Here is a 23,358-nt window from a genome sequence, read left to right as displayed (position 1 = left end):
TTCAGGATGTTATGTGTATAAAGCATCTGATAATATGCATAAATGTGCTAAAATTTGTATCTATTTTGTTTCCTTAAAAAAGTTCAGATATTTTGGACCCAGATTTGAGGTGATACATCTGATGTTATGAAGTAAGCTAGGGAATACTATGGGCACGGTTTGTGTGCCGGGTTACCACTGCAAACAATTGATCGCAAGCAAAACGGACACTAAGTTTCAGCTCTAAGGTTTACTCTTCAATAGTTGATGGCTTCCACACCTGTGCAATGACGCCAGCTTTCTTTGCTGAAAATTTTGGCCTCGGAGCAGTAAACAAAGAGGATGTAGTGGTTTCTGGCTTAGAAAATGCAGAGTAGCCTGTAGGTGAATATGATTCATTTACTGGGATAGAGGCATTTGACTGGAACGAAGGTTGTGAACTGTAGGCTGGCACAGAGTACACTGAAGATGCCCGGACGTTAGTAGGAGAGTCAGCACTAGGTGGTCTTAAAGGCAGAGCTTGCTTTGAAGTGGACAGCTTCGATGTCTGCTTAATAGCAAGGCTTTCCTTAGTACTAGGAGGTTGAAAAGTAAATAAAGATGCATCGAGTTGATAGGGTTGATGTTTCATAATATCCAAAGCATTGAGACCTTTCTTGGGTTTTCTTTTTGTATTTTTGGTAGCAGCAGCAGACTTAGAGGAAGGCTTGGTAGCAGCAGGAGGATAAGACGGGCAGTGGATGGGATTATAAGCAACAGGTGGAGGTGCTCGGACATTAGATGAATATTTCCAAGAAGCTGGTAAGGATGGAGTTGGAGATGAGGCTCGTGCCCTGTTTGCCTGCACAGTCTCTGAATCTACCACGTACTTCTCCATTCGAGAGTGCCTTCTGGCAAATAACTGTGCTCCTTTTCCACTCATGGCTGGTGGCATCTCAAAGGGTGGCTTTGTTCCTCCAGCACTCGGTGTGACTGGAGTTGTCTTGGGTGTATGGTTTGGACTCGCTATGGTTGCCTGAGGCCCTTTGAAAGGACCAGCTAGGTTGAGAGTACTTGGGGGATGGGCAGGAGAATGAGGATACTGTGGAGATTTGAGTGGTGCAGGATACGCTGCCTGAGGGGAGGCTGGTGCTGGGAAAGAAGGAGCCTTGTTAGAAGCCACAGCTGAAGGTGACCAAACTGGTGAAACTGGGGTACCAGCAGTAGGAGAGACCTTGAGTGAAGGCTTTGGAGCAACAGGAGGAGGGCCCTTGTGTTTAGATGCTTGAGTCTGCATGAAATTACAAGCTTCTGCTCCCAAACTGAGGTAGTCTTCTTCAGGTCCTGACTCAAAACCAGCTCCAGTACCTTTTTTGCCCTCTGCATTGTGTACAAGGGACAACAGGGCAGGATTAGGACTTACTTTGGGTGTTTCCTTGAAAGTGAACATAGGTTTTGAAGTGCTTCTTCTCTTTGCCTCTTGTAGTATCCCAGTTCTTTTGGCTGGCACCGCAATCCTTTCATCTCTGGATGCTATGTGTTCTGTTGGCTCGGTGAGTGACCACACAGTTGGGGCAGCTCTGCTGGCTACAGGAGCTGAAACAGGTCTGTATAAAGCCTCAGGCGGTGGGCTCATAGAGCAGTAAGGAGGGGGTGCTGGTATATCTGAAAGAGGAGTGGTGACAGTTCTTGTGGGTGAAAATGGTGCAGCTGCTCGGTTTTGAACCCCAGAAGGGAAGGGTTTAGCTGTTTTATTCAAAGACGCTGCTTTTTGAGCTTCAGAGGACTGAAAAGGGAGGTTTGTGTCGGGTGCTAAGCCAAAGCCATTTTGTTGTACCACTTTGCTATGATTCTGGCTCACGTCTGTGTAGCTTTTGCTCACATACGTCTGCTGTCTTGACATTTCTTCCTCTTTTGTTTGACAGACTGAAGAGCTTACTTTCTGGAAGTTCTCTGTCATGGTGGCTTCCCTTCGTTCCTCCGTATGCACTGTGCGTGCCTTCATCTCCTCTTGCTCAGCTGTTATCTGATCCATCCTCTGCCGTCTCTTGGCAAACATGAGGGCCCCTTTGCCTGTGCTCTCTGGAAGCGTCTGCATCTCGTCTCCACTTTTTGTTTTCTTTTCAACCTCAAGTAGACCACTGTCCCAGTCAAACGTCACAATCTTACCGTCGTTGTCAATGTCAGAGAAGAAATCTTCATCTATTTCTGACTCGCTTGTTGCAAGCAAACTCACTTCAAAAGTGTTTTCTTTGTCCCCCTCTTCACCTTCACCTTCTTCACCCTCGTCTTCGTCACGTTCTAACTCCCCAGTACCGTAGCTGACTAAAGTATATTTCCTCGCCCTTTGACGGCGCTTCTTGAACATCAACACCCCCTTGGAATTGGGATTGGGAGCTGCTGTCAGCAGCAATGCAATACTTTTACATTTAGATTTGGCTTCTTTGACCTGCTTCTCTGACAGACTCTCACTTCGCCGGAGCCCTATGGAAAGAATCAAAGTGCACATTTAATTGCACGCAGCTCACAAAAAATACAACGAGACTAATTACAAAGTTCTGCATTTATCTGTACTGAAATTTACCCACAGTCCCCTTCCCCCATATTAAAACATTGATTTTCTTTCGCATGGAGCGGTCGTTATACTTAAGCTTTTCCCACAATATCAACGGTGTTGTGAATTCCATACCCAGCGTTCCTTACAGTTACACCCATACGAGTTCAAAGGCCACATCACTTCCTTTAGGACTTTCCTAGTTCAACAGGAACATTACGTGTGTCTTTATTTCTAACCTTCTTGATTTTTATTCCCATAAGTAATCTCAGCAGCAACAGGCAGATGATATCTCATTTATTCAATTTCAATGGTCTGGTATTTACCAAGTGTTTGACCACAGTTCCTAGGCTTACAGCAGACGTTCCCAACCAGCCAGGCCCATGACTGCTTAACATCTGAGACCAAGTGAAATGGAGTGTATTCTGTCTGATGGTGGTAGCTGCTTCTGCCATTTATGTGTTTATTAGTTTACTCATATGAATTACAATGTGTGTATAATTGATAAAAGTCAGTATGCTTCTATATATTAGCTGTTTAAAAACAAGTCTACATCCACAAAGACATACGCAGAAACTATTAACATCAGCTTTCAGTCCCTTGGAAGACATGGGAGTTTGGCCATGGTACTCAACGAAAGCAGATTTCAGTCTTTTAACAAGCGTCACTTGCCTGAAACATAATCCAAAATTGTATAGGATATAACAGCTCCAGAATACTTATTTTGAAATGTGGTAAGAATGAATACACGTTTAAGAACTGAATGGGGGAGGCTCCGCTAACTTCTCAAGAATATTCGCTAATATGTATTTCTTAAAGCAGAAATTACTGGTTTTCATCAAGTCATATCGAACAGGAATAGATGCAGCTGTAAAGCTGGTAGATGCACTGGACATCAGCATGACTGCTTTCTTGTTATGTGACATGGAGCATGTCCCTCATGGGGCAACACTAGTCGAGTGCTGTCCCTGTTTCTTTCCCCTCCTTATATTCTACCACCGCATCTCACAAATGAGAGCTTCAATAGCTTCTCCCTTTAAAAAAGCTAGAATTTAAAGCTGTTCCTGCCCAAATCAATGGTCCCCTTCCACTTAATTTCAAAAGGAAAAAGTGTGCCTCTGATGTATGAAAATAGAACAGGAAATTATTTAGGATCTTTTGCTAGCATAACACAAACTCATTAAAGAAAGCCATGTGATATATTTTCTATTAATGATCCTTTTAGCCATGTCAGTAGATGGAGTCTGATTCTTCTGCTGTTAAAGGGAATTGGGGTTTTGCCGTTTTGCCAGATGACAGCGTGACTGGACCAATGGTTCTCACAAGAACCTATAGAAGAGAAAAGTGCATGGCACCCGAACCAGCGATTTGTAATATTTTGTTGTGAGAGGGCCAAATCACAAACTCCTTGGCTCAGTCCTTTGACGATCTGAATGCTTACAATAGTCACTGAAGACATTTTCCAAAAGTATGGGCTTTAGTGCCTCTGCAAACAGAAAGCGTCTAAGTTCTATGCTTTGAAATAAGCTCCTTGCATCAGCAGAGGGTGTTTTTCTGGGAAGGGGATTCAGCAGGTACCCATAGAGTTCTGTGGAAAGCAAAAATTGAAACTTTTCATTTTGGTGGCATATTTTTTCTTAATTCATCTGGATAGTTACTTAGTCAATAGTTCTAAAAGACGGCAGAAGAAATGTTATACAGGTTCAGGTAAATATAATGTGATTACTATTTACAGAGAAAATTTCCGCTAAAGAGATCGATCACCTATAATAAATGTTATTCTCTAGTTTAGACTTAAATGCTGCATTATAACTTTTCATTTTACAAAAAGCATGCATAATATTTGCTGCACACAGATTATTCCCCGATGCTTGGCAATTTGTTTGTTCTAATGTGTAGATAGGATTTTACAAGTAGTAATAATAATAATAATAATAGTAAATATTTTTATAGATTAAATCAGTGGCTCCTAAACATAATGACCTAGATTAGAAGGAATTGAGCTGTCATAGGTGAGACGGGAAAAGGACAGAATCTGTGTCCTACTTGAAAGAAGAGTTTATCATGTAATACGTAGTTCATTCTTTGTACTTTTGCCTTGTTAGACAAGCACTGCAAGTAATTCTCTAAGAAAGACAGGCACAGTCCCACAGTTGGTTCTAACTCCACAGCCAAAATGTAAAGCATGTGCACTTTTCTTTTATGCTTCATTTAATATGCCAAAAATATGTGGATTGCATACAGACACTTAGGCATAAGTAACTGCTTAATCCACTTGCCAATAAGATACAAATGGTTATCATGCTAAAAATATGCTTACAGAGGAATTAGCAGTGGGTTAGCAGACTAATTCCAACACTGCATATGAAATAGCTTGTTGCTACAGTATATCACTGCACACATTCAAGCACCTTTGACATACTGCTACTAAATCCCCAGACAGGATTCTTAACATTGTTGGGAAAGAGCAAGCAACCAATAGAAAGGTCCCAAATGAATAAAAAAATAAATAAAGAAATAGATAAATAAATAGTACAGATCTACTCTCAGTTAATTAATACTGGATCCAGTTGCGAGTTTACTGTCGTGTAAACTTCTTGGACACATTTCGCAGCTGACCTCTGGGTATGGGAGTCAGAAGAAATAGCATGTTCGCTTTACGGTCTAGAGAAGACTGACAAAACTGAAAGGATCATGTAACAGTTATACACATGCCAGTGTCTGTCAAAAGCTCCTCTGCAGGCAACATCAAGCTTTTCTGCTAGTCTTTTTTATTAACTTTTAAGGGCAGTGGCATGGCTTTGATTTTAGATGATGCGAATGACAACACAAAATTTTTGCTATAAAAGGAGAAATCCACAGAATTCACTCTAGACATGTGCAAGCAACTTGCTTTTTTTGTTAATATTCTACAGATTGCCTCTGAATATACATTAGAAGACCGGCGGAATTCAGCCCTTTTTGGAGATGTAAGTATTTTTAATTGGACAAAATCATGAGTAAATTTCAAAGTGAAAGTCTACTAAGCAAAGTTATTCAGCACCGTTAAGGCATGGGTATACTCTTGGCTCATCACCAGGAGCATTGTATTACCCTGAAAAAATACATAAAGCAAAACCAGAAACATCATTTAAAAGAAAAAGAGAGAGGGAAAGTTAGAAAACTGCAGGAGAAAACTCCAAACATTTTTTCTAATGCATTCTAAATTCTGAAGTTATGTTTAAAGTTACAAAAGGTACCCTCAGGCAGTGCAAATGATTAGATGGGACATACTTACTTGCGTGCCTCGCCCTGTGCTTGAGAGGTCTGTGATCCCTTTCCGAGTGCTGGTCGTCTTCTCCCTGCTCTGTGCCTTCTGATGAGATTGCAAAGGAGAGGAGGGAAGGAGGTGCTTCTGACTGCCCTCCTTCCACTTGAGAATCAACACACCCCCTTTCAGCTAGAGACCTGGGTGCTTCCTTCTCCCTGTCTGAACAGTCCAGGATCACCTCCACCCTGGGGAGAGGTGGAGCTGCACCTTGGATCCTCTTGACCTCTTTGCCACTAGAAAACTGGACTACTTTGCTTGACCACTGGATGTTGCCCTCTTTCACACCCAGGGGAACTGCAATTACAGGGCTAGTCCCGTCTTGTCGTACACTGGGTCCTCCTCCTGAAGGGCTGCACTTTTCTGCCCCTAAGAGAGTCACAGCAGGAGCACTGGTGCCCTTGTGCGCATCATTGGAGAGGGACAACTGCAGCTCAACCATAGTACCTGGCCTTCTTTCTTCTGTCTTCCCTCTGAAAGCAGCCTCATCTGTCATGAGCACTTTGGAGGTGCCTATCACTTTAGGAATAATTCTGTGGCTTTGTGTGGTCTCTTGTTTCATTTCAGAAAAGTGTATGTTGCTTTCTCCTGCTCCCTGGTGAGTCTCACTGTATATCTCTGTGATGCATAAATCTCCATGGGGTATCTCTTTCGCTGTGTTAATTTGCAGTGTGGTACTCTCCCTATAGTCCTCATTTTTTATGTTATCGTGCTTTCCATTTTCTCTTTCAGCACTCACGGTTTCATTTATTCCATTGGAGGATCTGCACATACATAAACAAGTAATTCAAGAAATTAAGCTGCTGTAAGCACAGCCACTGTAAGTACTGTTACAAAAGCAATTTCTCTGTAGTATTTTTCCCCTATATTAATTGCGGTACTTGCTATCACGCCCATTTAAGTAGAAGAATTTTCCCAGAATGTAGAGGTCTTAAATTGAAGCATCTTTGTATCTTTCAAAATTCTTCAACTTAACAGTTCATAAAGCGGGAAATTACACTTCTACAGTAGAACTGTGATTCTACTACCATCCTTCTGCAATGTTGAATTATATTGTTCCTAACATCAGTATGCTTTCACAGACACATTTTTGTTCTAGTGTTTCCAGACAAATGCTGCTGAGACTTCTGGGACAATACTTCGTATTTCACATGTGCATGAGAAAATTAACTTTGCATGCCACCAGAAGAGTGGCTAATTTTTGGCTCTGTGGCTACTGCTGCGACTGTTTTAGGCACCATCTTCACATATAGTTCCTGTCCCAAATAGTTTACTCTCTAAGGAATAGCTAAGTACTGCATGAGGATCAGAGGGAGGGGAATGAATACTTAAAATACACATTCAAAGAATTCCTGTGAGGATCGTCGTCCTTATATATCATGGAATAATTAAAACATTCTGGGCCTATTCCAATGATCCAGTGTAAAAGGGCAGTGAACCCATACAATATTTCCTAGTTATTAAAAATATATATATTTCTAACTGGCAAGTGTTACTTTGACTTCCTGAAGCCTACTGTATACCTCAGCGTAGTTCCCTTTTTTAAACTCTTTATTCCCCTGGCCCAGTTAGGCTGTTTTACTGGTGTTAGGACTCCTAGTGTACTCTCTAGCTTCTTCTTTCAGTACTCTGGGCCATACTGACTGCTATTAATTCAAGAAGAAACCTTTTCTTTACAGCAAAACTGCAGCATGTCATTAAGGCTTTCTGTTGACCAGAAGGTAGCAAAGCACTTTTTCAAATGAGGGAAGCAGTAGGTACCCTCAGTAAGGTATTAATTTGAAGTATTATGGAGATTTCTGAAATCAAAAGTGGGTCCCAGGTATTCTGAAACTTTGGAACCCCCTACAGAGAAAGGCTGGAAGAAGCAACAGAAGAAATAAATCTGTCAGTGTACTGAAGAAACTTCAATATCACTTGCTTTTCTAGCCATGCAGCATACTGTTTGTAGCAGTCTGGATCTGCCTCAAATAGCACAAAATGTATAACATCCATTAAACCACATATGGAGCTACATAAAGGTCAGACAGATTTTAATTTAGGGAGCTCCTTGTGAGTGCTGCTGGATTCCATCGTATTATGCTATTTGGATGATCAATTGTACTGCTCTTAAGTACAGATAAATTACAGAAATCTGTAAACATTTCCTTGTAAGATATCAGACTAGGGGCTGGGCGAGCTAAATGTTAGCCTTTATTGGTAGCTGAGTGATTGTGTTCATGTGCAAGAGAGAAAGATTTCCACCTTAAAAGGCCCTTCCTACTTATGGATATACTTCTACTCTATATAGACATAAATGTGTATCCATGTGTCAAGAGGCAGAATACTGGGTCTGATCTCTTTTTTGTCATTTAAGATTCTGTTTTGTCAAATTATTATTTTTGTTTCAGGTCTTTCCAGCTCACTGCAGGAACAACACCCCTGGTATAATTTCAGGAAGGAAGCAGAACTCATGGAGTCAGCACAGCAGGGTTTGTCTGAGAGTCATGTTTTACTCCCTACATGGTGCATTTCATTTTGGTATGCACTGAGCACAGTCCCTACTTCCCCCTAGAAATTTTCTTTCTAGACTCAGCAGTAGCCCAAGAGTTGCTAACACAGATGTGAAAAGGGCAGGCTAGTGTTTCTGTTTCTGTCCCCAGTCTTGATGTTTCCTGGATACATCTGTTCAGCATTTGTCGGGAAGGTCAGTAAGATGCTCCCCCACATAGCATCTGGAGAGCGCTGACCCTACAGGGTGTCTCTTTCCTGTGATCCGCTAAACCAAAGATTTTGTGGGCACTGCTGGTCAGTAACTGACTGTGGTTTACAGGGGATTGGGAAAACTTTCTATAGACATCAAAGGCCAAGTAGCATTTTAAAAACTACTTTAAAAGCCTCATTTTCCTCCCGGTAAGCTTAGTAAGAGCAGAATTAGGCCAACAATGAATGCCTATGAAAATCTCATCCTTCGTGCAAATAGGTCAGGAACAGTCAGCAGAAGTTTCCCAAGGAGAAATATTCTTCCCTACCAACAAAAGATGCTTGGATGTAAAGATCACCGTTGGAACACCACTTTAATTAGGCCTTATTCTTTGCTTGTGATTTCCAGTGTCATTTTGAGGTGGCTGCTAACAAGTGGCTACTCAGGAAAGGAACGATTTGCTTCTCACTGGTCTCAGAGGATGCTAAGACACTTCCTGAAAAATCCTTCTGGTGGTAGTGCTGAGAGGGCTACTACCCACAAAGGAGGTGGCAGGGGAAGAGAAGCGTTTCAGTTTATTCTCCCATATCCTGGAATATACTGACAATAGGGGCTGGGAGTTGGGGGAGGTGAGCTGATGAGAAGAAATTCAAAGATTCTCATGGTGAATTCCTTTAGAACATTTTAGTCACTTTCAGAGTGTCGAGCAACTGGTTTACCTAAAATTTCTAACAGACACAGTTTCTTTCCATGAAACGCTGAATTATGTGGTTTAAGCACTCTGTTTTGGTTCTGATTTTCAGGGTGTGTCTTGCTGTTCACCATACATTCAAGCAGGGGCGATGGAGTGAATGGAAGATGTGCTGTCACTTTCAGCTAGTGCGTACTGTGGCCTTCAGACCAACTGAAACATCAGTTGTAGAGCAGCAAAAGGCAGGAGTCAAAGCATATGGAGCTATTTCTATGGCTGCAAAGAAGACAGCTGGTCAGCCACAAATACCATTTTTACAAGTGCAGTTCTGGTAGTCATGTTATAAATTAAAACCGTAAGAATGCAGATATCACATGAGGAGCATTCAAATGGTACACTGCTGAATCAGAAACAAGAGCTAAGCACTATGGAGAAGGTAAGCTGTAATCCTCAGCTTTCACTGTTCCCCTGATCTCATCACATTGATCCATTACTCAGTTCAAGACAGCATGCACAGACAGGCCATGCAAAATGTCTGTTATAAATAAAATGAATACTCCTTGAGAGCATCTTGTTTTGAAGGCAGGTTGTATTTTGAACTACTAGACACTTTAGGAAAGTTCATTTGTGCAGGTTGCAGAAACCACAGAAGAATATCGCATGCTGTTTAGATGTCCCTGGTGACCAGAGACAAGTGGCTTTTTTGCACCCGAGTCCTTTCAGCCTTTCCAGTGACACTGCTCTGTTAGCTGTTGAGAGGAATCCTGACCCCTTCTGTCCTCCTGGTCCTGCCTGTAAGAGAGCAGACACGGGGAACTGCAGGAGCTCAGGGAGAGGCATAATTCCTTTCAAGGAGTGTGGAAGTCTCAGGTCTTTTCTTCCTCTTCTTACCCACACTGAAGTTCATCTTGTCTGAATTCACGAAGTCTGGGGAGAATGCGCTTACTGTGGGCGATTCTGAACTCAAAATGGCATATTACACTGGTAACAATTACAGAACAGTCATTGGAATAGACTGATGTGCAGTGAGCAGTAATGCTGGCTTCCTTGCAAATTTACATGAAGGTTCTCTACTCTAAGAAGTCCGAAGCGTTTTCAAAGAAAACTGAAATTCACTATCGCTATTGTATAAATGGGGAAGCTGAGACCCAGAGAGCTGTAAGTGACTTGCCCCACCTCATCTAGCAAAGTGATAACAGCTACAGAAATAGAATTCACGATTTCCAGACCCTCTCCCCCTCCTGACTACTAACACATTTCACTGCCCAAGAAGACCATTCGCCATGTCATCATCAAACCATATCTGTGTAACACACTTTCTCCATCTATGCAGCCTTTGCTTTTTGTGAGCCTCACTTCCCTATCTATGGGGAATAACAACACTTCACTACTTCAAAGGGGTGGAAAGAATAATTGAACTGAAGACTGCAGTATGCAGATATGGTAGCGGACACCTTGTAAGTATTAAGAACACTTAATAAGAAATAAAACCATTATATGTGGAGACTGTACTCTTAATTCGGTGCCTGAACTGTGCTGTTCAAATTATATACATTAATTCCTTCAGATCAAAATACTCCCTCTTCTCTCCCTTTTCCATACAGACAAGCAGAGTTACAGACATTAATAAGAGGACTATCAGAAGCTTACAGTATAAGTCTGCAAAATGAGTGCATTCAAAACCAGCATTTTCCATGTGTTTCACTGAACAGAATTGCACCAAAGCATTCTAAGCATTCCTGTACCTCTTGATAAGCATCTGCAGGACGTCAGTCAGACTTTCCATCAGAACAATAACTTCAGCATAGGTTAAGTCTCCACAAGGCTTGCCATTGATAGACACCACCTCATCTCCCTCACACAGTCCAGCCTTCGCTGCTTTGCTCTTGCTGCGAACCTACAATGAGTCAGAAACAAATTCCAAGTTGCACAATTAGTGTTCATTTGAAAACAGCAGCAACCATGTCCTCGACTTACTTTTGTCTGTACAAGAGAAAAAGGATCAGTAATATTGGTCATAAACAAATTTCTAGTAACACAAATTAATAACTTGTCCCAGTTGAGGTTGATACTGTTCTGGCCAGTAATAACAAATACAAAAACTTTCACTTTACTGAGCTTGTGAGCTAGGTGTCAAACAGGCTGGAATTTTTTTTTTAAACAGGGAGACATGGAAGTTTGGGACAACAATCTATTGATCAGAGTTTAGCAGAAATGCAAAAAATCTCTTTAGTTTCTCCCAAAATGAAAGACTACTAGAGCTGAAATCTATACCAAGATTTTAAAAGAAGAGTGTATAACTTCAGGCTCCTCTGGGCAGAATGTCAGTATCTACATGCTGTTAGACCTGTAGGTATACAGACTTCTGATATACCCGACGCCTTTCCTTAGATGCTCAACTGTCGCTCTTGAATCACTGGAGATCCTAAATCCATGTTTAGTCATCTGAGTAAGTGCCCTGATTTATTAAAGTTAAAACAAGCCTGTTGTGGTTTAACCTTCCCTCTTAAGTACTCATTCAAGAAACTTATGCAGCTCGTTTTTTGCTGTTTCACTTCTTTTTCCACTGGCAGTGTGCTATAACTTATCATAGTTTCTGTGTAATAAAACCTAGACAGCTCTAACACAACTCAAGGTACGCCATACAGTTGACTGCTATTTTTAAAGTACATATTTGGCACACAGTATGTTATATTAACCAGGATGCTTGCAGGAGTCTATTTTGGAATGAGACATACACATAAAAGGGCTGTCCTTGTGTTCTTTGCTCTCAATCTTCTACCTGTTGTTGTGAGTGCTTTGGCGTTATACGATATTCAGTTGGTGGGTCAATACGTTATCCTTATTAATTTTCATAGCATTTTCTTGAGAGTTTTTAAAGAATTAGTATAATTCTACCACACTCAGCAGCAGAGTCAGTCCCCACTGACTCTAGGAAAGTTACTTCTGATCCACAGCAGATGTGAGGGTACAGCTGTCCCACAGACTCGCTGAATTATCCCAAATATACTATTAGGCTAAGACACATTTCTGGAGGCAATTTTGAAAAGTTTCTTGGAGGTAGGGTGATATGTGGAATAAAGAGTGAGACTGCACATTTTTCTGTGGCAGGGCCATATATCTTTGTTGTTTCAATTTACACATACCCATATGTCATATTATGGCTTTTTGAGCAGCGAAGAAACAGAAGCCTGGTGCATACAGAAGCCAGTTTCTACCTTGCAAAGTTAACATTTACAAATATGGAGTGGTATGCTGCTCTGTTTATCTTGCCGTAGGATGTTTATACATCCTTGTGCTTTGAGAAGAAATGACAGTTTAGACAGCGTTTAGAATGTTTTGCTTCATATATGAGCTAGGGTTTGGGTTGAGGTTTTGTTATTTTTTTTTTTAAATAGGAGGGTATGCTATTAAAATTTTACAGGACATCTTAGGCCTGAATGTAAATATTTAATGCACATGCTAGGAAGAATTTTGAGTGACTCTTTTTCAAAAAACATGTGAACAGCAATTATAGCAATTTGTGAACTGTGAAATAGCATAATGTGATACCTAGACTGTGAGAAGAAAACTTGTTTCTCTTTCTTTATTAAGTGTGTGAGAATTTGGGATCAGTTCTGTCGTAGATTACCATTATGGTTGTCTCAGGAGAGAAAGTGTTACCCATTCCATAACTTCAGTGATTTACGTCAAAAAGCAGAAGTACAAATGTACCATGTTAATAGGTCTACACGAATTGCTAGACAGCTCAACCAGTTTCATAATTTTTTAAACAGACTCCTTAGTAGCCTTCAAAGAAAATAGGCAAGGGCATAGAATTTCCTTTTAAAGTTCTTGAAAGGGCCTCTGAGTCCATTTTGCTGCCTTGTGAATTGTTGAAAGATCACACCTGTGAGAGATTTGGACCTTCATACAAAAACTCAGCCCCTTCTTTGGTCACACAGGAAAGAAATGACTGTAAGTCGCTATGCCTCACTCTCTGGTAGCGTTTCATTTCATATGCACGTCAGAGCAAATTTCCTGTCAGTATTATATTTCCAGGTTTATCTACATAAGTCAAACCTTTAACATGATTTTGCCATTGCAGGATCGCACTGCGCATGCTGTACATTTTAATGGTTCTCCTGACTACGTCAGCCTTTTTCCCAGCCTCCCCTAGAGGCACCTGTGCCTCCCAAATTTGAACAATGTCTACATAAAATCACCTCAGTATTATCCTTTTTTTTTGGTATTTCTGTTGGAGGAATAAAAGGGAGGAGAGAGCACTGACAAAACATGAGCAAGGGCAGGTTGTATAGTAAATGATAGCAGGTTGCTGCTAGGATAGAAATATACCACCATCATTTGTGTTATTTTAGCCTCAGGATATCACCAGGTTACTCAGCAATACGTAGACTGCCTTGCCAGGCAAGCTGTAATTGTTTCTGGGAAACAAAAACTGCCTTTTTTAGCAGAAATACAACTTGGTCACACAGGGTACAGTAAGAAACCTTTATCTGGTTGTTGGGAACTTAAAGCAGGGCATATTTGGTTGTAAAGCAGAAGAGATTCTTCCAAAATGAGTGATTGCCCTTGCCTTCTAGTGCAGCCCAGGCTTCCTCAGCTACTTGTTTCTCCTGTCTGCTTTCAGCTGGAGTTTTCTTTAGGAAGGAAAAGTGTTTTTTCCTGTAAAATTTCTGAATGGGATCTCACTACTAGAAAAATAGATTTGTAAAGATTTTCTTCCTTTTTCAATGCTTACAATACCGGTATAACACAGCAAAGCTGAGCCTGTATCGTTCGTGCTGAACCTGTCAAGACACGAGCTGCTCCTGGGGCATGTTGAAGAGCTTTCCCCTGGTGCTGCCTGTATTGCTTTTCTGCTCCCCTTCAGTCAGGACTCTTCCTTTTTTGTTATTCAAGTTATATATCATGCACTCATTAGAATGCTTCGGCTTTCTTCCAATCACAAGATTTTCAATGAAATGGCAATGGAAATATTTACTTTGAATTCCAAAAGTTTTAAGGAAATCATTGTACAAGGTGTATTGGCATTGCAGCAGTACTGACCTGAGTCAGTGCTGTGCGTGCTCTGCCCTTAAGGGGTTTTAGATTTCTGAATTTTTAATGGTATTAAAGAGTTGCATATAAATAGTTGTACATAAAGACTTCAGATTATTCTGAGCCATTTGTTATAATATTCTCTAATTTCAGGTGTTTAGATCACTGTTGCTAGAGGGTGTGAAGAATGGTGCTGGCTTACTCGGACAATTTACCCGAAGTATATAATTGCTTTTTGTTCCCAGATTACTCCTGTATCCAGAATTTCCCACTATCAGGAGTTCCCCTTGCTGCTTAAAATGTCAAGTGCTGAGCAATTCCTCATATCCACAGAGATGTTAATCTTAAGGGAGACTGCCTTTGTGAAGAACTTTGCCTGGATGCTCACGGTTACCTGAGCACCATGGAGGAGCCCTGCAGGACCCAGCTGTGAGCGGCACAGGGCGAGCCCACACAAGCAGCAGCAGCAGCAGCCCCGCTCCCTGGGGCCAGAAGGCCAGGGGGCTGTTGGAGGGCTCCTCAGCCCCTCACCTGGCACTTCATCACAAGCAGCTGCTGCAATGAGGGCCTGGGGGCTGTCCAGAGGCTCTTCAGGAGGAGGGTCTGTAAAGACTTGGGCTGGAAGCTGGGAGTGAGTAAGGTCTGGGTGCTGTGATGCACTGGTGAGAGATCTTGTCTCAAAGGCACAGGTATGTGAGGGGGAAAGTTGGGGATAGTAACTTACTGTGGGTTGCTGGTAGTGGTGGGAAGCTGCTGGGGCTGGAGTAGTTATGGGTGCCTGCAGCATGTGGCAATTTCAGTTGGTTTCTTAATAAGAGTAATAAACTGAGGGATACACGGTGGCTGTGCTCATGCTAGTGTGGGGCAAAGGAGGGGTTTTGTAGAGAAGGCTAATGCAGGGTGCCCAGCCTTTGTGCTGTCTATGCTATAGTGTTTTTGCTTTAAACTAGCTCTAGTCTCATTCTGTCACCTGGAGATTCCTTGCCAGGTAGGAGGTATTGGATCTGCTCCTTTGATTTAATCTGAAAGCAGTTTAGTTTGTACAATTCAAAACTGTTCCATGCTATGAAACAACCTATAGTAAACTAGGATAATAGGGAAACTTGCTTCAAAAAATGTGATCCTGATGAAGCTAAAAAGCTAAAGTAGATGCACCTGTTACTTGTTGTGGCTGCAAGTGGATGCACAGACAGCAACTGGGGCTCAGCTTACCAGCTGATGATCTTGGTTGTGTGTCTGAGCCCTATAATCAGCAGATCGGAGAGTTATGTTGAACCTGATAACAAGGTCAATGAGTTGTAGTTTAAAGCAAGGCAAAGCGACTTGAGGACGCTCTGCAGTCCTGGTTCTCCAACTGCACAACTGAAAAATTATTAGGATATTTCATAGTCTTGCTTTTGCCAGTGACTTTTGGGAAAGATGAGGTATATCTTAATGTTATGCTGGTGTGCTGCTAGTACACACCTGTATCTGGAACAGGGGTCTAAATGGTGTGTGTCAGGTGAGAAATCGGGCTCAATGATTGCTCAGCCTGACTGAGCAACCAATCTGAGAAAATGAGCAATCTGAGCATAAACACAATCCCCTAAACCTTTATCTATTAAAGTAAGACTTCTGTGGCTTTAAAATATACATATAATTGCACAGCAATATTCTCAAGTCAAAGCAAGCTTTCCAAACCATGAGTTATTCTCAGAACTATTTACTGATCCTTTTTCAGTTTGCCAGCAGCTTTTAGACAACAGAACAGAAAATATTGCCAGTGGATGTAGTGGAAATACACTTCCCTGCAATTTAAGGTCCCTTGCTCATAGAGACAGAGTAGTGTCTTTCATTGAGGGGTCACCTCTGGAAGAGCCTATTCAGTTGAATATCCTATCTGATTCCTGAAGTCTCTTCTAACTGTTGTATGGCCCTCAAGGCCTGAAGCTGGTTTCAGTGAACCTTATTTACACGTGTAAGTCCTCAGTGCTAGTCTCGAGTCTTTGAAGGCTGGTCTTGTGTTTTGTTGTGTTGAAACATGTTGCCCAAAATAGCATGGCTTACCAGGCAAACAGGACTTCTATAGATCAGTTGTCTGTCTTCATTTTTGTTTGCTACTTTAGTTATGTCAGCTGCAAACTTTACTGGCGGTGACTTTGTGTTTCTTTAAACTGATGATTAATAACAAAGGGTAAAGGGTACTTAGCAAGGACATGTCCTTTGACTACTCTTATCCCCCCATTGAATAATGATTTCCAATTTAAGGTTACCTTCTCAGACCCAACTACTAGCCAGCTTTTAAAGCAGTATTTTATACTACAGTAGCAAAGTGTGCCCTTAGATGTCTTGCTATCATCAATAATGCAGAACTATGTTCAAGTAATATCTATTAAATACTCCTTTTTAAATAAAATAGTTATTGACCTTGCTCCTGGGATTACAACCCTTATTCCGTACAGTCACTTCAGTCTCACCATTTTACTAATAGAGTAGCCTTGTTTAAATGTGCCTTGAGGTCTTGAGGTCTTTTAAATTTTTCCCCACAAAAGTCTTGACCTATTTTCTGTTTAGAAAATAGGCCAGTCTAGGCCTTCCCATTATACAGAAATTGTGTAATTTTTTTTTATTCTATAAGCAGATTCTTTCTACCTGCCACTTTAAATGACTTCCTGCATGTAACATTAAGATTTTTAGTATCTCGCTTCAGGGGTTGTCTGGCAGGTAACTAAGTAATCGTTGGCGGTTTTTTAGTAAGAGGAGGTTTCTAACGGCTTTTTTTTTTTTTTTCTTTCCCCAGGTGATAATGTGTGGTCCTTACACTACTTTGAGGAAGGAACTATGCAACTACATGGTAAGCACAGTTCAAACTTCTCACTTGGTGTCAGTACTCTGTTTCACACTTGTAAGCACAAGTATCAGTTTTGTCTATTTGTGTTGAGAACTGTTTCTGGATACAGGAGTATGTTGTGAATGAAATGACTGTTACAAGGGTGTTTTTAGTTTTCCAGAAATACTCATCTGGGTTTTCCAGAAATACTGTTGGAAAAAATGCAGGATCCAGTCTTTGCCTTCTGTCTCTAAACCTGACACTATTTAAAATTTAAATTTATAGTTTTAAAGTCTATGTTTTGGCAACTCTATCTGAAAACAAACTCTCATTTTCCAGCTTTAAATTAACACCTCTGGAAATATACAGCTTGTCAATCAGCCCATAGACCTTGTTTCTTACAAGGAATCAAAGCCTTTGCTAGAATAATTCTATTTAAGATGCTTTGATCAGCATCATGGTCTGGAAGCTAAGTCATGACTGCAACTTGTAGGCTGAATGCTTAAAATACTGAGGGAATCTGTAGAAAAAAAGGCAAAAAAAAACCCAAACCCTACTAAATCCATAATAAAGTTAGACCACTTGTTTTACTGGTTGAGAAATCTAGGCTTGTTGAAGTTAGCATGTACTTGTGTGTTATTAATGTCTATATGAAAATACCATTCAGCTCTTGAGCTCACTCTGGGTTTTCAAGCACATGGAGTTAGTACTCATACACCAGTTGACTATAAAATCTGCTGTACAACAGATAGCATTCCATTACATGATTAACATGCAACTCCTATTCTAACTCCAGAATACAAATGCTGTCTTCAGCAAGAAAGCAAAAGTCGTCTTCATGGCTATTACCTTGCCAGCTCTTCCGCATACTTTAAGGAATGTTTCAAACACTTCAACTGAACTTGTCTAAAATTCATCTCTCTAGTGCTGTGTTTGTGAAGGTCATTGGTGATGCAGGGATATTGCAGATCATGACATGCTTCAGACAGACAGCTGGGAAAATCTAAGGTCAGAAAGTGTTTCGTTTTCCTGGCCCACGTGTCAGAGTAACAAAACAGAGCAAGCTGCAGTTGGTTATCAGACCTTGTGCCCTTAAGTGAGGAAAACTGAATGAGCTTTCTGTTCTTAGTTTCCTCTTTGAGTATGTATATAAAGTGAAAGTAGTTGTCATTAGATAGAAAGACAGAGATGAGCAGACAGGAAAGAGTCGTCAGATCTTCAGAAAGGGAATTTGAGCCACTTGCAGATTTAACTGAGTAATGGTAGCATAGTTTGGGAGTTCCTTGAGAGGTTTTCATAACAATATAATTAGGAAATGTTCTTGCCTAGAACTCCAGTCTGGGCTTTGTGTCCACATAAATTCATTGGAAATACCCAGTTCTGGTCTAAACTGAAGGCCCAGCATTTTTGGCAGGCCAGAGCTCAAGCTTAGGGATTAAACTTTAAGCAAGCTACATTATATACTATTGAGATAACACAGTGTCAGACTGACGTTTGAGTGGAATGACTTACCTGTGTGGGAGTATTCTGTATACAGACTCTCAAAATCCATGATGGCAGTATGCATTTTGCTCTTATAAAGGGCCTCTTTAGTGCTGGTATACCACATTTTAATTTGTTTCCTTTAGCCATGCCTGTACTTGAGTATGAGTCTGCTGCATGATGTGGCTCGAGCTATTTGCATCCATACTGCCTGGAGGCGAGTTTGCGTCAAGCTGATACCAGTTCCCATCTTCTCTATACTGAATTTCTCCACCAGACAAGCTAGAACCCTTCAGACTTAGTCACAGTAAAAGCCATAATGTAAAACCTTCAGACAGGGCAAATTCATCAAGAGTGTGAGATCCACCCCCTCCCTAGCTCCTCTGAACGTATGGGCATGCAATAAGGAGCCTTGCCCCTAGAGCATGTTGGATGCTAAAGCTGGAGTGCTGTGACTTTAGCTAGTCTAAATATAGATAGTATAAGTATAGTAAAATACAGTTTCCTACATTTTACCTTTAAAGTCACTGTGTCCCATTCTTTGGGGAGTGTAAGTAGAATTTGCACAGTAAGACTAGTGAGACCATGCAAATGTCTGTTAATTGGGTTAAACAAAGATGCTTCTAAGCTATCTCCTGAATGCTTTTCCTAAGAGGAACTTTGAATAGTGAAGTATCTTTGGCTTGTAAGGTAAACAGAGAAAGATCTCCTGTCACCAAATTCTTCCCGGTAGCAGGATAATGATATTGGGAATTCGGCAGTTCAGCACGTTCTTTTCTGCTTCTGGTCCTAAGGGAAGGGTCCTAGACATATCTACTGTTGTAGAGATGGCTTTCATGTCTGTCTGTAAAGCTAATTATATTTCTGAATAGTTTTTTAAATGAGAAAATACAACATTAGAGAGATCAAAGGAGAAAAGTGTTAGTATGTTCAGACATATTTTTCTTACTTAATGTTCTTTAGTGGCTGATACAATTCTTGAACTCTTGGATTAAATCTAAAAAGCCTTTCCAGAAGGTGAGCTAAGATATTACTCTTTGAGTTAGTTCATGGGAGTGCTGCCATTGATTATCACCAAGATCATCATTAGAAAAGTTGAACAGTGATATAATATTATGGTAGTTTATGGCAAAATATGTGATATAGGATGCTAAACTACATAAAGTGAAGGTACTGTAAAACCCATTGATCCAGTTGCCCGAAAGGTTCTGGCTTTATTTACCAGCTCACAGCTAAAGCAAAACTTTAATCATGGTTTACTCATGTAAAAGTTCATGGGACACTCTTGCAGAGGGGTGATGGTACCATCTAGTTATTGGTTTACTTCTTGTTTAACTCTATCTCCAGTCAGTCCTGTTGCACTGTACATGTGAAATCACACTTCTTGAGTGCACTGGTTCAGTTTGGTAACTGTTGTCTCCTCCTTCCCATAATGTGAGAACAATTTACATAAAGGTTTGTTTCTCTTCATAGTATGTTCAACAAATGCAGTTTGGTACAACTTCTTATACATACTGTTGTGGGAGGGTTAAAGAACGTGTTTGACCATTTATACACGGACAGAGCACTTGTGCCATTTGGAACCAGAGAGCAGACTGATCTCAGTGAAAAGAAAAGCCTGCTCAAATTCCCAAAAGCTTTGCCTGATGTACCAGTGTATCGTCTTGCTAGGGGTTGCCTTTCTCTGGCAGAAATCCAAAGTTAGCAGCTGAAGAAGGGATGAGATAATGACCTCTGAAATATTGATCTGGTATGCTGGCGACGCAGCAAATTTCCCAATAGTGAGCTTGGGTACAGCAGTTAAAGTCTGTTATTCATTTTGTACAACACATCTAGTGTATACCCTGGCTATGGATTGTCCTTTGTGGGGTGTACTGCTGCACACTTGTAGTTGATGTGTCAAAACTGAAATGTTGTGCTGGTTTTCTTTTTTACTAGTGCTGCTGGTGAGTTGGTGAACATGTGACAAGGAGAGGAACGATGCTGCTGCCTTTCAGTAGTGTGGCTATGCATTGTCTGCCCCATTTCCATTCCCCTTTTCTTCTTGCCCTGCTTGAATAGTGCCTGGCTATATGCTTCCTGGCTTATTTTTAAATCCTAACCAACCTTGACCTCTCCATGAACATTGTAGCTAGGTTTTCATTTCTTCGTTCCCACCGACCCCTGTGCAGAGAGAACTGAATTTTCAATGCTTCTTTGGGATTGAGGAATAATGCATCTTTACTGAATGCTTTAATATATAGGTAGCATCAAAAGTCATTTAACTATAGTATAGCTTAAGGCCTGAAGAAAAGAATTTCTGTGATGATAAGGTTAAGGGAAAATAAATAGACAATAATAATGTCTATATTATCTGCTACGGAACAGTTTGAGGCAACATTGGAAGTATGACAACAGATGGTCCTTGTGGTAAACATATCCATTGCCTAATCTTGGGTGGAACTCTCGTCTCTGATACAGCAGTGGAACTGCTATATACTTGCACTATTAGTATGGTTCTAAGTCCATGCACTAGGTGTTTCCAGTAGAAAAAGTGGCAGATTTATTATGCCAAAATTGCAATCAAAGGATAGGTAAATGAAAGGTAAAAAGCAAAAACTACCATCTGAAAGCGCTTATCTTCTGGTGGTGCTAAGATATTAATAGGGTATATGCACACTGTTACAAAGACATCAGCATTTCTAGCCTAGACTTGTGTCTGCTGGCAGAGAGCAGCAAAGGTGTGTGAGAAGTAACTGAAAACTCAAGCACTTTCAGACTTGCACTTCAGTTTCTGACCAAAAAAAAAAAAAAAAAAAAGACTGGATTCTTTTTTTCTTCTTCCCCATAAATGAGAGGGAAGGTGGGGAAAAGTGGCTGTAAGCTTCCTTTTTCTTTAACTGTGCGTTACGTGATATGAGATATATTTTAGTCCATTCTGTGGAGTTTGTATCACATCATGCGGTACTGTAAACCAAAGATGTCAGGGCTAGCTGCAGAAGTAGAAAGTGGGATAACTGTACAAGGAAGATACTGCGCAGGTATGCCTGAACCGTGCCAGCAACTGCCATCCTCTGGGAAGAGGAGTTGCAGGTCCTTGGAGGCAGATGGAGGGAGAAAGAGAGGAGGCAGAAACAGAGGGTGGGGTGCTGGAGTCAGGAGACTGTCTGCAGCTCTAAACTACATTCATATGGCTTTAACTGTAAACTAGAACAAACTGAATATGTACTGTTAAGTGGTTTAGGGATGAGCTGTTTTAAATTTCTCAGGCAAAATCTGTGGTGCCACAGGAAGTCCTATAGAAAAAGTGTGTTACATCAACATGATTACAAGTTTCCCTGACGGAGTTCATCTCTCTGAACAAGGGAGAGAACTCAAATATGCAATCTTCTGTAATCATTAATTGCATATTCCTGATTCTTTGAGTCACCGTACTGACTCTTCCATTAATGTAGTCAGAGCTGATATCAGAACGTATCATTACTTGTGTTTATCCTTTTAAAACACTGACATAACATTTGATTTTTCTAGGCCTCTGACACAGAGCACCGTGTTCTGACTTAATGAAAATCAACATTAACTATCCAGAGGCCTCTTGAGACTGCTTTCCAAACTTTTGGGAGATGACTTCAAGAGCAAAAGCTCTTACTGCTTTTGCAGCATCATCATGTGTGAAATGTGCTGATGTGGACATTGTGTTCAGTTAGAGGTGGCAGTGTGGAACTGAGGTTCCAGACTCAGACCAGGAGTGGAGGAACAGCCCAAACTCGGGCACTGTTGCTGTGATGAGTAAGGACATCAGGTGGCAAATAAACACCATTCTTGGAGTGGGTTATACTGGCAGTGCCCTAGGGCCTAATGGGGTTAGTAAGCATACTTACTGTTTGCTGCCTTTCAATAGTGGAAACTACGATAATAGGAGGATGAGTGTGTAGATCCAGGCTGTGCTATTTTGGCTAATAGTTTGTAATTTTAAGCTGTGTAATCAGTTAGGATAAAATTTGCTCTGGCGTATTTATCTGTGCTGGAGGTTGGATGGGCCATCCCTCAGTCTTGACTGGAGTCGGGGCTATAGACTCCAGAGCCAAGGATACAATTGGCACTAGGACAGATACTGCCATCGGTGCTGAGGCCAACTTACTGTCTTCGGTTAAGGCAGGATTGTGACCAAGTTAAGGACTTGTTTGGTTTGAGTTCTTCTAACTTGAGGGTGGTTTGAGGGTGTCAATGCTACTCATTGCTTCCTGTAATTCTGGGCAAAAGGACAGGAGAGCAGAGCAGTGTTCATACTGAGCAGGCTTGCATTCAGCCATCGTTAAATGCTTCCCAAGTTTAATAGGTGGTTCCTTGCTTTGCCTGGACTGCTCTGGGCTTTTGTGAAGTTTGGAGTTGTCCTGGGGTTTGTCTCAAGAAAGCTGAGGCAGGTTTGTGAGTTTCAGCTGCAGCTAGTTTTCCTGTACTTCAGATCTGTAAAATAAGCTACATAATCTAGGATTAACCAACTTCTGAGAAGTTGTTTATGCGTGAGGTTTGAAGCAGATTTGCAAGTCCAAGCTATGGCTGATTACAGAGCATGCAGAGCCATTAGGCTGAGTTTGATAATTCACAGTTTTCTGCTAGGACAACTTTTGGCTGCCCTTTGGCACAGATCTGAGCAATAGCAGAGGGTCCATCATCCCAGCCTCAGACCGCTTTTGGCATCTTCCTTGCTGTGGGTCAAAGGTAGAACGGAAGAGAAGAGAGTCTATTTGAATAAGAGAATGGACTCTATTACCAGCTGGAAAGTTACCCAGCGCTGTGATAAGAACGGTGCTGAGATGTGAAAATCTGTCTGTCTTGGCGAGAGCATGGTGAG

At 41.2% G+C, this 23,358-nt stretch overlaps 1 protein-coding gene across 1 annotated transcript in view; it reads right to left on the bottom strand.

Annotated features, from left to right (window-relative positions):
• Positions 1 to 229: 229 nt before the first annotated feature.
• The window catches only part of SYNPO2 (synaptopodin 2), a 73,955-nt gene continuing 50,826 nt past the window's right edge, over positions 230 to 23,358 (bottom strand). The window contains exons 2-4 of the mRNA XM_009701992.1: positions 10,939 to 11,090; positions 5,790 to 6,583; positions 230 to 2,442 (exon numbers count right to left, since the gene is read on the bottom strand). Coding sequence (XP_009700294.1) covers positions 230 to 2,442; positions 5,790 to 6,583; positions 10,939 to 11,090 — 3,159 coding nt within the window. The remainder of the gene's footprint in view (positions 2,443 to 5,789; positions 6,584 to 10,938; positions 11,091 to 23,358) is intronic.

The sequence above is a fragment of the Cariama cristata genome, unplaced genomic scaffold (assembly GCF_000690535.1).
Source record: "Cariama cristata isolate BGI_N322 unplaced genomic scaffold, ASM69053v1 scaffold7066, whole genome shotgun sequence".
Lineage (NCBI taxonomy): Eukaryota > Metazoa > Chordata > Aves > Cariamiformes > Cariamidae > Cariama > Cariama cristata.
This window is presented reverse-complemented; position numbering and strand designations above follow the sequence as displayed.